Below are 15,478 nucleotides of genomic sequence, written 5' to 3'. Positions count from 1 at the left end.
TCTATGTACCTACATCGAGTCATAAATTATTTTAATTGTTAGAAAACAGCCAACACCTGCTGCTTACTGCTACAGTAACACTCGATACGAAAAATGCGGAGAGAATTATAATAATAATTCTTGTAATTTAAACATTGAAAAATGTTTTTTCTACTGATGGAGCTGTGTTTCACCACGAAGAATCGTAAGATTTGTTTTACAGTAAAGCTGAGTTGTCATTCTTAGAATTAATTTGAGTTCATCAAATTTCTCAAAACTATGGAGGTTTAAACACACTATCTATTTTTAAAAAATAAGTCTACTGACATTTGCTGTTTCAGTTTTGAACATGTTACAAAAGCGTTTGATCCATACAATCGTTAAAAGTGAGAGCATGTCGTTGCGCACTTGTTTATAGGAGACTAGACCACTGCGACCAGCGTTCTTTTGTGGTAGATTGTGCACTTTCCCAACTCGGTTTACTTTCAGGACATCACATTAGTCTAGGTTCAAGTAACAGAAATAATTCCCGGCCTGTTGGAATGCAGGAGCTCTGTCGCTTTTTCGTAAATGAAAATAATCAAAATTCCAGTAGCTAGGATGTGTCGTATGTGCCTGGTAAGAAATGTGATCACTTTGAAAATCCATGATGAAATTTAACCTTGGAAAGCTTCGTTGATTTTCACTATTTATCATATAAATAGCAAAGTTATACTAATTACCTTATAATTGCTACATCTTTTATGAATTGATTGGTATACAAACCATTGAAAACCGTTCAAAACTGACAATGTTATCAGCTTAAAAATCTTTCATTATTTTGTGACGCTCGCCTGAATCTGCATTTTGGAATGACACCCTGCGGTGGGTAAGACATAGTCCTAGGTCATAACGTTTCATCCTCGGATCTCGTTTCATCAAATCCTTTTGATTTACTGTCTTTCGACCCGGAGTCCGGATCGGGTGAGTCACAAATGGACTCTTCTTTTGATAAAACCCAGATAATTCTAACTCTGAAAATTTCTTCCTCTCCTAAACTTTGTATCAAAGAACAAAAAATAATAATTTTGAAGTACTTACGATTTTATACGTAGTCTACACCAGTTTTTAACGTGATGTGAACTTTTGCCCCACATTACTTTACGTATCGGTGAGGTTAGATAAGCACTTTTTTGGTAAAACCTCCACAACAACGTTTTCAAGCTGCACCGCTGGTACAAAAACATTGTTTTTTTTCGCTACCGTAAAACAAGGTGCATTCGCACTAGACGGTATTTTCATGGGTTTTTCATGGGCTTTTTTTCTACGCTGATCAAGTGGGATTACAGGGATTTTAAATCTAATTTGTAGAAAAGACATTGGTACAATGGGGTCAACTACACGACCGTTGACGGTTCCAAAACTTTTTTCAATGGACCTCATTTTTATCAAGCACACAATGCTATAGCTCGAGCGTGCAACACGACAACTGATAACGGCTCACCTGTGCTGTGCTGTGTTGTTATGTTTGGGCGACACAATCGACCGCATTGTCACTCGTAGTGTACCCGTAGAAGTGAAAACATGACCCAATACTTGTAGTCCGAAAGAATTTAATTCGTCTGCTTTGCCTCAGCAAAAAAAAAATGAAAGCGTTTGACGTAAGTAAACAGAGCAATGGTTCTACGGTTTCTATGGTAACGTATTCAAAACTGATCAAAGGTGACTTCTGTTTTTAACGTAGCATCCGCCGCGTCTGCGACGTCACCGTTGGCTTATCATCTGCGCTGCCGGTGTGAGTGTGATGGTTCTATTCGCCTACTATCACCGTACGATGAATGCAAGGCTTGAAAACATTCAGGTACAGCTGCTACAGACTACGCAACGTTCGATTGCCGGCGAAGGATCCGACCCATACAAAGCACCCAGTTATGAGCTGGATCCGAGACTGCTGAAACCACCACCGGGCGATATGGGCGCTGCGGTGATTTTACCGGATGATCTTCCCCAAGCAGCGAAGGACCTAGCAGACCAGCAATTTAAGATGGCAGCACTGAATCAGTTTGCCAGCGACCTGGCTTCGGTTCACCGACGACTGCCGGACTACAGGGACGATTGGTGTAAGGAACCGGGACGGTTCCTTGCTCATCTACCCCAAACGTCGGTGGTGATTGTCTTCTACAATGAACCATGGTCGGTGCTGCTCCGAACCGTGCACTCCGTGCTGGATCGGTCTCCCCCGCAGTTGCTACGGGAGGTGGTTCTAGTGGATGATTACTCCTACCTGCGTAAGATGGTTGAGTGATCTACGTGGTTTGAAACCTTTAATATGAAGTTGAAATTTTCAGCACAAACAAAAACACAACTGGATGAATATTTTGCCGGCAACACGAAGGTTCGAATCTTGCGAGCAACCGAACGTTTGGGTCTCATAAAGGCTCGCCTACTGGGAGCGAAAAACACAACCACGGAAATGATTACTTTTCTCGATGCACATTGCGAGTGTACCACCGGTAAGTGTCAAACAAACTTAATACTTTGATCTCAAAACTAAAAACGTTCAAATTTTAGGATGGTTGGAAGCACAGTTGGACAGGGTGGCCAGAAATCCAACCACGATTGCGCTTCCGGCGATCGATTGGATCGACGAGCACAACCTGGCGTACATTTCGAACAAATCGCTCTCTTACTACGGTGCCACCGATTGGGGCTTTCAGTTTGGCTGGCGAGGCCGCTGGGACCGCAAGGTTCAGCACGCGAATCGACTGGAACCGTTCGAGACGCCCATCATGGCCGGTGGACTGTTTTCGATAAATCGAACCTTTTTCGCCCATCTCGGTTGGTACGATGAGGATTTTGGCATCTACGGGGGAGAAAATGTAGAGCTGTCACTGAAAGCGTGGATGTGCGGTGGACGGTTGGAAACGGTTCCATGCTCGAGGGTTGGACACGTTCAGAAGGCGGGTCATCCCTACCTGCGGGGGCTGAAAACCGATTGGGTGCGAGTCAACACGGTGCGGGTCGCTGAGGTTTGGCTCGATCAGTACGCCCAGGTGGTGTACGATATGTTCGGTGGTCCTCAGTTTCGGGGGGATTTCGGAGACGTTTCGGCTAGGAAAAAGTTGCGGCAGAGCTTGCAGTGTAAACCCTTTAAGTGGTATCTGGATAATGTGTTCCCGGAGCTGGAAGATCCCGTCGGGCGAGGAGTGGGACATGGACAGTTTAAAAATGCTGCGTTTGGAGAAAAATTTTGTCTTCATTTTCCACGAATAGATCGTTCGATGGGATTGTTACCCTGCAAGGAAGGCAATCCTGATCAGCTGTGGGTGCACAATATGTTGGGGGAAATTAGCACTAAGAACATCTGCGTGGATTACACCGGTAATATTCTGGAAATGATTGGTTGCCACAAAGGGAAAGGAAACCAGGAGTGGAGGTATTCAAAGCTGAGTAAACAATTTACTCACGTGCGGCACAACAAATGTTTGTCGGTTAAGACAGATGCTCTTCGAGAACTGATAGCAGAGACGTGTGATCCCAACAAGGAAGCACAACGGTGGGAGTTTCCGTTTCTGAATTTAGAATGAAGAGTATTAGTCTAGAATGTGTCTCTCTGAGTCAGTCTAATTTAACTACCTGAATAATTGTGAATAAGAAAAAATTAAGCTCCACTTCCGCCATATTCGGCAGACTCATCCAAGCACAAGCTTTTCGCTAGACAGTAGCACAACGTACGGTTCTTCCTCATTACTGGAAATAAAAATGTCCGCTCTTCCGTTTTTATCAACCAATACCGTTCTTCCGGTGCACTCATTGTCCCCTACCTTTCCGCTTATAATATCACAGTAAATTCCAGCCTCTAAGCACGTATACACATTTGCATCAAAGCTCAGTGAAATCTCCGCATTGATTGCCACAAAACCGACTTTTCCTCTGCAAAATGCCAGCTGATTCTGACCATTATCAACCCAACTGGTGACCGGAAGATCGATAACTTTACTTCTAAACTTAAGCATATTTTGTACCACATTCCAACGATGTTCGCAAATCCATCCACCGATACACTGGTCTTCCTCATTCCATCCGACCGGCATTATGTGTCCTTTAGCATCAATGGGAGGTCCTGCCTCGCTATCCTTAAAATCGTAAGAACTCATAATTACCGGAGTTCCATAACGATGCGCCATCATAAAGACCAGCGCGATCTTATACAAGCGTACATGCTTGTACGAAACGATCCTCGGTAGATCATCGTCGCCAGGTTGTCCGCGTTGAAGAACCGGATCGTCCAGAAAAACAATTGATTTTTCTCTTGGAATGTAACCCAGTCTCGTTCCGAGATTGACCATGTAGTGAAATGGTTTCCGCTTAAACATGATTGCACCCATATGGTACGCGAAGCGATATTCCGAGACCATCCCCAGGGAAATGTAGTCCTTTCGGAACAAACTTTCGGAGCTTAGGTCTTCAACATCCTGATAAATAAAAGGTCGACTACCGGCAGCAAACCCGGCTGTGGTACTCAAGTTTTCCAGTTTAGAATAAATTGTCTGCAAAAATAAAATGACTCTTATGACTGTCACTTAAAGCAGGAAACTCTTTTTACCTTCAAATCATAGGGCCACATGTGCTTTGCTGATCGTATGTTGAACCCAGCCACTCCCATCACAATCAACTTATTCAGAAAATCAACCATCCTCTGTCGAACTCTCGCCAGTCCCAAGTTCAAATCCGGTCGATCATCGAGCTGACAGTTACGCACTTCGTGCGTTTCACTCGACTCTATCACCGTGCAGGCGTCATTAAAATCCGCACCGCCGTACGGAGCATCCGGAAAATCTTTACTCGCCGGATAGGCAATCGATCCGGCGGTTCCTCGAACCGCCCCACTTCCACCTGCCATATGATTCAGCACCACCTCAACGTACACCCTCACTCCGACCCTGTTGCAAACGCGCACCATCGAGCGAAACTGTTCCTCATCACCGGAACGACCCGCAAGCTTGTAGGAAATCGGCTCATACCGTTCGCGCCACGATCGATTCGGTAGGATGCGAACCTCGTTGACGGGGGACAGCTGTACGGCACCAAACCCCCGGGATGGTCCCAAATATTGCCGGCATTCCGTTTCGACGTCAGCGTGCGTCCACTCAAACAAGTGAACGATTGCCGTACGTTCCGTCGGATTAACAAAGTGAGGATTGAATTGACAGTAAATCGCAGTTGGCGGTGACAGTTGTAGCAACAACAACAACCGTACCATCAGTTGTGCTAGAATGTGAATTGCATCGTCTGCTGCTACCATGGTGACTGATTAATTTGCTGTCATGAGTGTCGATGAATTTGTATCGATAAATAGCATCTTGTTCCGCTTCCGTTCGATCTAAAGTGATACATGCTTTCGATAGCGATGCAAAGCAAAACTCGCTGACACTGCGTTTGGTCGGTAGGCAATTAAAGCGTGCGTCAGACACTAAATACTGAACTACTTATTCTGAAGGCAATAAATAAAACAATTTGACAGTACAATTCTGATTGAAATCGAAAACGCTTAGGCTATGCCGCAGTTTTGTTAAAAGTATAAATGTTTATCACGAAAAAATTCAGATACAAAAATATTAGAAGGTACTCTTTCTGGAGAATACCCTGGCTGATGGTTCCAGAAGTTACGAAGGCGTCTCTTTTCTCTCCACTGATACAAATTGTTTACCAAACGTGAAGCTTTTTTGAAAACATTTATTTCAACAAAATATAACACACAAGTTTGTACCTCCCTAATAGGTGGATTTAAGGTCACTCTAAGACCGTAACAAGATGTGCTACATTTTATAATAAACTTCTCCAAAGACAAAACTCTTGAATAATTACTCATTTTATACACAATAGAAAATTAAACCATTTTTACGTTTTTGTCCCACTGAGCATCGCACAGTAGCCCAAAAGGGCGCAAAGTGAAACTTTTTTCCTAGTGTCTTTTGTTTTCATTTTATCATTTATGGTCTTCAGCACTTTTGTTCGTATGAGTATCCATTTTAATCTAAAACTGTCAAAAGTTAGTTACCGCTTACTATAATAAAAATAAAAAATTAACTTTTTTGTGTTAGAAAATATAGGCATAGTTTCATTGACAAAATTGTAAACAATATGAAAACAAGCAACTTTGCTGAAGAAATAAAACTTCTATCTTCATCGAGTGCTGAACTATAGGGCATATTCTTTAAAACTTCTTTAAAAATTGGTTTATCATAGTTAGCTTTTCTTAAATACATTTTACAAGAAAACAATGTTCTAGGAAATTATCGAAGCACTCAAAATACACGTTTTTGCAGAAGACCGCAAATCTCTTGGACCTTTATTTGCTAAGTTATCGCATATTTAAGCTTTAAATTTCCATAGCTTTATGAGCCCATGGGATAAAATGGGGCAAGCGGATTTATCAAATCAGCGCTTCATCTTAAAGCTTAAGTCGAGTACTATAAATCTGTATGGGTTCCGCTTGTCCCCAACTACCTAAATGAGAGTATGGCAAGCATACGTTTTATGTATTTCGCGTTCGCTATGGGCTCGATACACGTCCATTCATGGTTTCTTCGGCAAAGTTATGGAAAATATAAAGGTAACCAACTTTGCTAAAGAAATAACATTTCTATCTTTATCGAGTGCAAAGCTATAGAGTATTTTCTTTCAAAATTATTTAAAATTAAGTTTTTCAGATTTAGCGTACGTTGGTTACATTTTACAAGAAAATAAGTTTCTAGGCGATTATTGAAGGACTCAAAACACATGTTTTGGCAGATGGTTCCAAATCTCTAGGACCTTTCCTTACAAAGTTATCGCTTGTTTAAGCATTATTTTTCCTTAACGTCACAAGCCAAAGGCGATAACTTTGTAAGGGAAGGTCCTAGAGATTTGCAATCTTCTGCAAAAACGTGTACTTTGAGTCCTTCAATAATCGCCCAGAACCATATGTTCTTGTAAAATGCAATCAACATAGGCTAAGTATAAAAAACTAATTTTTAAAGAATTTCCAAGGAAAATGCTCTTTAGCTCTGCACTCGATAGAGATAGAAATGTCATTTCTTTAGCAAAGTTGTTTGCCTTTATATTTTCCATACCTTTGCCGAAAAAAACCATGTGTCTATCAGCTAACACAAAAGAATGGACGTGTATCGAGCTCATAACGATCGCGAAAAATGCGAAACGTATGTTTACCGTACTTTCCTTCGGGTGGTTGGGGACAAGCGGAATCCATACAAGTTTATAGTACTTGACTTCAGCTTTAAGATGAAACACTGATTTTAAAAATCCACTTTTATCCCATAGGCTCGTGAAGCTGTGGAATTTAAAGCTTGAATATATGATAACTTAGAAAGTAAAAGTCCCAGAGATTTGCGGTCTTCTGCAAATACGTGTGTTCTGAATGCTTCGATAATTTCCTAGAATAATGTGTTCTTGTAAAATGCAACTAACAAAAGTTAAGAATGAAAAAATATTTGAAGAAATTTCAAATAATATACCCTATAGTTCAGCACTCGATAACGATAGAAATTTTATTTCTTCAGCAAAGTTGCTTGTTTTTACATTATTTACAACTTGACTGAAGAAACTATGTCTATATTTCCAAACAGAAAAAAGTTATTTTTTAGTAACTTTTGACAGTTTTACATTAAGGGGGATGCTCTTACGAAGAAAAGTACTGAAGACCATAAATGATAAAATGAAAGCAAAAGATGCTAGGAAAAAATTCCACTTTTCGCTCTTTTGGACGCTCTTTTGGCTTGTGTAGATACAGAATAGCAGTGACCCAAGGTTATCACCTTGTAGTACAGCAGAACTTAAGTTAGAGGTGTCTGTCGCGAAAAATATTAATAGTGGAATTTAATTTAGAAAAGTTTTCTCCTTTCTTTAATTTCAAGTTAGCGGTATGTTGTAAATAGTGTAGGTTGTATGGTAGTTGTAACCTATGATTCTATCAATCTACAAAATCTTGTCGTAAGCTCGGTTATTTTCGAGCTTACTGAAAAGAATAATGCCATCAACGGTATCAAAAGCCGCTTTCGACTCAGTGTAAACGGTGTCGACTTAAACTTTGGCGCCGGTATTCTTTACGCAGAATGGTACAAAATATCTTTCGTAACTTCCCAGTCGGTTGTTAGAGTACAGGACAATTTCGGGGCTTGTGCAACGATCCTACTGACTTGTGAACTCTTCGAGAGCTTCATCGACTGATCGAAGAAATCGCTGCTATTCGGGAAGTTCGGTGGCCCAATTCCGGAGAAAACGAGTTCCGTGCAATACCTAGCGGTTGACGGCAAATGGCGTGGCAGCGGACGGATGGTTGATTGGATGGCGATGGTCAAAAAGTGACGCTCTAAAAAACGAGGAGCACGTACTCGCCGGCACAGAGGAGCGATTCGCCAGCATCGACGGATAAAAATTGTGAGTAATGGCCAACCTGAGGAACCACTTACGCAGGCTTAGAAGGCAATTAGTGAGCTGGAAAATGGTAATGCTGCTGGGAAGGGCGGTATGTCGGCTGAACTTCTTAAAACGGGGAACATTGTCAGGAATTACATTGCTCAGTTCTACCTGTTCGGTGATCTCCCGTATCCTATTCCATAGAATGAGACCATTAGCGAAGGACTTCGTTGGCGAGTACTAAGCCAGTTTTCATGAGGAGCGCCCCACGACGGTTCAGATGTTTACCATGCGTCAGTTACTAGACAACTTCCGGGAGTACAACTTGCAGACTCATCATATGTTCGTGGACATTAAGGCGGCGTACGATTCAGTCCAAAGAAACAAGCTGTAGTAGATTATGCTAGAACATGGATTTGTGACTAGTTACGCTGATTCGTGCAAATGGATGGGTCAAAATCATGCATCAGAAGGGAGAGATCTCAGCCGATTTCGTGGCATTGGATGGACTGAAGGAAAGGGAAGCACTTTCTAACCTGGTGTTCAACATTGCCCTGGAAGGTACAATACGAAAAGTAAACGTGGAAAGGAAGGGGACTATCATTACGAAATCTCACAAGCTTCTTGGTTTTGCGAATGGCAGCGAGATTGGAACTTACCATTCACATCATCAAAACGAAGTGTGTACATAGTTGCTGGCAGGGAACGGGGGAGCCTAAATGGTGTTGGTGCCGAGGAACGATATTAAGTAGTTGAACAATCCATTTATCTTGGTACGCTCATGACATCCCAGGTAACCAATAAGCATTAGTATAAGCAGTAAATCAATCGTTTATTAGCATCCCTGGCGTTTTATACTGCAGGTTGCTGTTTATCAGCCTTCTGACTGCATAACTAAGGCTTGCGCTACGAGACTTACCTTGGCGTGATCCAGCAAATCTACCACCATATCCCGAACGTTGTCGTCTTCTGGGTCTTCAAACACTCGAGCGGCGTAGGAAGGTTCAGCAAGCTGTATGTGTAGCAAAGATCCTAAATGGCGAGATCGATTCACCGACAATTCTATCTGCTTTGAGCTTCCGTGCGTCGCAACGCTCCCTCCGATCAACCGGACTACTGCAGCCGAGTTTTCATCGAACAACTTTTGGATGCAACGAACCAATAACTGCCTGCATTCGAACTTTCTCTACAGTTGAAACCCTCTTTGAGTTCGGCGAACCTTCACATAAGTTTGCACAGAAAATATGTAATAGTAGTTTTTTATAAGCATGACTATGACTATATTATTCAATAAGACAACTGTGTCAGTTGAATTTCACAATAAAATAAACAAATAAACAAATAACTGTTGTAAATTGACATCCACAATTCTATTTAAATTCTTCTTGTCGGTAACAAATAAGCAAATAAGCAAATAAGCATTGTCAGCACTATAAGAGGATTAGCAGTAAAGTAGCCGCTTATTTTACCAAAATAGCATTTAAGTAGCATTTAGGGCAACTTAAATGCTTATTGGCTTGCATTTAGATCTACTGTGTCGAAAGCGGCCTGTCTGTATACACAGGGTCAATTTGAGTTCCAACTACCATCTGTGATATGCAAGTACTAGTGAAATCCATCAAGTTCGTCGTCACAGAACGACCTGGCATAAAACCATGCTGGTCAACTGATATATAGTTTTAGGTGCTGTTCAGAATTATACCACTTACGGTGATTTCAAAGAGCTTTAATCCAGCAGAAATACTGGTAATGCCTCTGTAGTTCCTGACATCTCGCTTTTCTCTTTTTTTAAATACGGCAAACATGTGCGATTATTTCCACAACGTTGGAAACTTCCGATGCTCAAATGATTCGGTGATCGAACTGAGACTCCCGGCGAGAGCAGTAGCGCAGCGACAGAAAAAATAGCCGGAACACCATCGGGACTAGGTGAGTAGGAGCTCTTCAATTTCTTTGCACCAGAAAGCTCTTTGTATTAGTTCGCAATCTGAATTGCGTCCGCAGTACGTATGATTTGTAGAGAGAACTATTTAGCTTACGATATGCGCCGCTGGCATATTTGAAAGCGCGTTTGTTTTGCGGTGTTCATTGCTTACGAAATAGTCTCTGCTTTGCGTTTCGATGCCGTTTCAATCTGTGCAACTGACTATTACTCCAGGCAGATTGTGAGGGAGATCTAATTCTGGGAAGATTTTCGTTCAGCGAAGTGCAAATTCAGGAAGGCAGTAAACGAGGTCCAGGTGTTTCAAGTCCAGGAATTGAAAATCCACCGACCACAGCAGCGCTATCAACAGGAAGCGGTAGAGAATTATCGTACTGTACTCCATCCACCACAGTACCACAAATGAGAATTCTTTCGTCTGAAAACCCTTTGTCACGTAATTTACGAATTTAGAGAATATGCTCGTCGATAAACTTGATAACTTTGCTTCTGTCAGGTGGGATGTAAACTGCAGCAAGCAAAAACTGTATTCCACCAAAACTACGTGCGCTTTCTTCAGACCCCTCCGGCATCTGGAACAGAGCATCCCAACGTGCAAGATGGTTCGACTATGTCGAAAGTGATTTGCGATTTCTCAGACTGCTGGGAAACTGGTGGCGTGTGGTCCAAGATCGAGTTTACGAAAGACGACTGCTTGAAACAGCGCGAGCCACCCAGGCTCTAAATAGGCTGCTGACGATCACGACGATGACCAGAAAATTGTTACTGTTGTTGTTATTGTTATTGTTATTGTTATTGAATTAGGATAGAATAGAATTTATTTATAATTTATTTATTTGTTACCAATCAACAGACCCAGATGGTCATAATGATGCTTAAGTATACTTAAAATATTTACTTTGATTCTAGAACGTGGAATGTGGTAGTTGAATCCAGAAGAAACTCTATTAAAGGTTCGCTGCAGACCGATGAGAGCAAGGTGGGTTCCGTAATTAGAACGACGAGCAGGCAATCTGAAGAAGGTACTACCGCGAAGAGCTCGAGGGCGGACGTTTATATTTAATTCGCTGAGAAGTGAAAGGCAATCGATGTGATTTGTTAGCATATCGGCAATCAGCATAGCACGGGAAACCTCTCACCACCCTTGCAGCGAGTCAAGTCCAATAAGCTGTGCACGACTTGCGTAACTTGGCAGCTGGTGTGGATTATTCCAGGGTAACCGCCGAATCGAACAAATCTTCGTTGGACAGCTTCGATCCTGTGTACACCGTTGAGGTAATGAGGGTTCCAAACTACCGAGCAATAAGAAGTTCAAGAACTGAACGAACGAGTGAACAGTAGAGAGATTTCAGGCAGTAAATGTCCGTAAAATTCCTAGACACTCTAATTATGCATCCCAAACAACGAGAAGCTTTGGCTACTACATAGGAAGTATGCTGTTTAAAAGATAATTGCTCGTCGAGGAGTATACCGAGATCCTTAACACATGTTTCCCTCTTGATTGCGATACCTGCTAGGCGATAGTCAAATCGAATTGGCATTTTCCTTCGTGTGAAAGTGATGACTGAGCACTTATTGGAGTTTAAGCTCATACGGTTAATTTGGCACCACTCGGCAAAAACTGCTAGTTGACATTGAAAAAAGAGAGCATCCTCGGTGGTCTGAATTACAGAGAAAAGTTTAAGGTCATCGGCAAAAGAAAACCGCGGGCATTCAATAGAAATGTTTACATCGTTGAAATAAAGTAGGAATATCAGGGGTCCGAAATCGCTACCCTGCGGAATACCGGAAGTGGCAGAAAACTCGTTGGATATACAGTCGCCTATCTTGACTGACAAACGCCGAGCTCTTAGGTACGAGTGAAACCAGCGTAAAACGTTAGGTCCAAAACCCAGTCTGTCTAACTTTGCTATCGCGATGGCATGGTTCATTTCAGGGGCGGACTGGCCCACCGGGCAACCGGGCAAATGCCCGGTGGGCCCCAGTAAAAATTTTGTCGTTACACAAAATGAGACTTTCCAGAATTTTTATTTCAGTTACTCTTTCAGCGACTCACGAATGTTCAATTGCTAGGGCCCCAAGATTCATGAAATCAACCGATTTGATGATTTAAAATTCAGTTTCAAATGGGACTGTTGGGGCCCTGACCTTTAAACCAAAATTTCTCTTTTAATTAAACTTTTTCTATGACTCACGAATGTTCGATTGCTGGGGCCCCCTATGAAATATTACCAGCTTCAATTCTGAGTATTTAAAAGTAAAATTAGTATTTCATCCGCAGTTATTTGACTACTTACAAATTTCGAACTGTCGGCTTAAGCTCCATACTTAGTTTACTTCAGTGGCGACGGGCCGTTATCGATCCTGCTCCGAGTGAATTATGGTCTTCCAGTACTCAACCCTGGGCTACCTTTCTTCAAACTCCTCGAACACCAGCTGAACGTGCATCATCCTCGATAGCGCACATCTATCAGTGCGATGTCTACTCCGAAGTCTACGGCCTCTTCTTGATTCTCTGCTTAAAATAATTTTGGCTACTCTTTCGTCGGGCATTCTAGAAACGTAACCAGCCCAGCGCAGACTACCACACTGTACTATCTTATAATAACTGCATATTTACATTCTTAATATAGTTCGTGGTTCATGCGTCTGCGCTACACGCCATTTTGGATTTTGCAAAATTTTACGCTAAAACCCCAAGCATTCGCCGATCAGCTTCTTTTAGCGTCCATGATTCATGTCCGTAAAGGGCCACCGAGAGGATTAGTTTTCTCTAGAGCGTCAGTTTATGCGAATTTGCAAGCTACTGGACTTCAGCTACAAAATGTAATGCCTGCGTAAAGGCCAATTCGCAGTTACAATTGGTCGGTGTTAAATCAGACCGCACCAAGTCGCAAAATTTTAAAAAATGAGTTAATGAACGCAAACGATCAAGAAATTTCTAAGCAACATTTTACTCCAATCAGACTACATAAATATTGCAAACAGTCATAGTTATTAGATGATTTCTAACGATTGGTAGCATATAAACCATACAGAGCTGCACACTTTGAACGCGTTTTTCACGAAATCAGAGTTTTGTCACTTGGTTCGGCCTGACTTAATACCGACCAATTATTCGTTTTATTTTGCGATTTACACAAAATCAAGAAGCACGTGAGGTCTCATCTGCTATTCTGACTCATAATTTTTACTCATCCAGCGTCACACGAATCAACGTAACTAGTTCTGTGGGAAAACCATGTCCTAGCGTTAACTGTCACAGCTCATTTCGTTTGACTGAATCGTATGCCGCCTTGAAATCCATAAAAATATGATGGGTCTGCAAGTTGTACTCCCGGAACTCGTCAGTTACTAGACGCAGGGTAAATATCTGATCCATCGTGAAGCGACCCTCATGAAAACCAGCTTGATACTCGCCGACGAAGAACTCAGCTAACGGACTCAGTCTAAAACACACGATAGGCAGAGCACCTTATAGGTAAAATTGAGCAACGTAATATCTCGATAGTTTTTACTCTCAAGTCGATATTCGTTTTTAAAATTATGGGAAATGAGGCCAATCAACCACTCCTCCGATATTTATTTTCCTCCCATATTCTGTTCCTGACAATGAGGTGGCGAATTGTTTCGTACAGCTGTTCGCTCCTCACTTTTAGAAGTTCAGCCAGGATACCATCCTTTACAGCAACCTTACCGTTTTTCAGCTCACTGATTGCTCTTTTGACTTCCTCCTGTGTTGATAGCTCCACAGTTTGGCCGTCACTCAAGATTCTTATCCTGTAACTGCTGATCTTCGTGTTTACTTCTCTATTCAACAGCGTCTGGAAATACTCTTCCACCTGGCTGCTACTGTCGTTTTGTCAGTAAGTAGGTTGCCAGCACTATCATTGCACGTCACAGGCATGGCAAAATTCTTGCACCTGACCGTTTTGTAGAAACTCAGTGTGTCGTTGCTGACGAACCTCTCCTCTGGACTGGCGAGCATGTGCTCTTCGTACTGGCGTTTTTAGACGGTGCGTTCTTTTTTCCGCAGCTCTACCAGGACGAACCAAAAAGATTCGCGCAGAGTCTCGGGCATTTCTCATATTGGAATCGTGTGAAGAAATTCTGCAGAGGATTCGCACAGAATACCTTGCTTATAGAAGCGGGATTCTTATAGGAGAATGCAAGCGTTTAATTCCAGGGATAGCTATAGCTTGGCACGGGAATCGGCTGCACTATGAACTGTTCTGTTCTGACGTGTAGACGCAGTAAGCTACTCATATATATTGAACTTTTGACATCCTATCATATATAAAATCAGCTTATTTGATACTTGCAATTTTGCATGTCAATAACCCCATAATTTAAAATCAGCAGAAATATAAATGGGTGATATATGAGGAAAACGTTGCAGTGCTGGTAAAGATGCACAGTGGCACTCATCATAATGAGGAAAGTTCTCTTCCGGGTTTGCTGAAGAACAGTCAGTAAAGAAGCAAATATTCACGCTGCGGCAGATCCTCCAAAAAGTCCATGAATACAGAATTCAACGCACAATTATTCCATTGATTTCAAAGTTGCGTATGATACCATCGACCGTAAAATCATGGCCATTCTAACCTCACAGGGGACTTTATCAACGTGATGGTCCCTCAAGTGGGCCGTTCAACATGCCGTTACAGTGTGTTATGAAAGGAGCAACACACAGGCACAATCTTCTGCAAATATAGTTAGTTCGTCTGCTTTGCTAATGAAATGGATATTGTCGATAGAACAGCATCTGTGGTGGTGGCTGAACAAACTAAAACTCAAAGTAGCGAATATTGGGTTGAAGCAAAATGCGTCCAAACTAAAGTACCGTGAACCGCTAATATGACGCACACGCTAAAAGCTGCTGGCAAATGAGTGAACATGTGCAAATATATCACCTCTGTTTTCTAACTCATATCTCTACCTCCACAAGATGCCGGCTGGGGTACGGCAACCAAAGTTGCGCACCTGGTGGTACGCAAACTTGGTTGTCGTACGTAGGCAGAGAAGGTGGAACACTCGCCGTGTGGTTTCCGGCTACCTAATCATGCAATTCGGCGCCGGTTTTTCAGAGGGCGTGGCTGCGGTGTCTGGGCACACCGGGAGAGAGTTATTTTCTGCAGAGAGAGAGAGTCTGTTTCGGTC

General features: G+C 42.2%; 2 protein-coding genes across 2 annotated transcripts; one reads left to right on the top strand and one right to left on the bottom strand.

The window, feature by feature from the left end:
* The first annotated feature begins 1,578 nt into the window (after positions 1–1,578).
* Positions 1,579–3,932, top strand: LOC128738471 (putative polypeptide N-acetylgalactosaminyltransferase 9). The gene is made up of 4 exons (XM_053833647.1): positions 1,579–1,619; positions 1,703–2,246; positions 2,307–2,471; positions 2,530–3,932. Exons 1-4 carry the CDS (start codon positions 1,605–1,607, stop codon positions 3,543–3,545), a joined length of 1,740 nt encoding a protein of 579 aa, XP_053689622.1. The 5' UTR covers positions 1,579–1,604; the 3' UTR covers positions 3,546–3,932.
* On the bottom strand, positions 3,517–5,263 carry LOC128733407 (alpha-amylase 4N-like). Its single transcript, XM_053826973.1, has 3 exons — positions 4,565–5,263; positions 3,595–4,508; positions 3,517–3,530 (listed from the first exon to the last, which is right to left on the bottom strand). Exons 1-2 carry the CDS (start codon positions 5,261–5,263, stop codon positions 3,651–3,653), a joined length of 1,557 nt encoding a protein of 518 aa, XP_053682948.1. The 3' UTR covers positions 3,517–3,530; positions 3,595–3,650.
* Between the last annotated feature and the right edge of the window lie 10,215 nt (positions 5,264–15,478).

The sequence above is a fragment of the Sabethes cyaneus genome, chromosome 2, assembly GCF_943734655.1.
Source record: "Sabethes cyaneus chromosome 2, idSabCyanKW18_F2, whole genome shotgun sequence".
In the NCBI taxonomy this organism is placed as follows: Eukaryota; Metazoa; Arthropoda; class Insecta; order Diptera; family Culicidae; genus Sabethes; species Sabethes cyaneus.
This window is presented reverse-complemented; position numbering and strand designations above follow the sequence as displayed.

Bases quoted from the DNA above. Each gene is read 5' to 3' on its own strand.
- LOC128738471 (XM_053833647.1), top strand. The intron at 2,247-2,306 runs GTAAGATGGTTG...TGAAATTTTCAG, and splicing joins GGATGATTACTCCTACCTGC to CACAAACAAAAACACAACTG. The intron at 2,472-2,529 runs GTAAGTGTCAAA...TTCAAATTTTAG, and splicing joins ACATTGCGAGTGTACCACCG to GATGGTTGGAAGCACAGTTG.
- LOC128733407 (XM_053826973.1), bottom strand. From the start codon at position 5,263: ATGGTAGCAGCAGACGATGCAATTCACATTCTAGCACAACTGATGGTA. The intron at 4,509-4,564 runs GTAAAAAGAGTT...TTATTTTTGCAG, and splicing joins TGTGGCCCTATGATTTGAAG to ACAATTTATTCTAAACTGGA.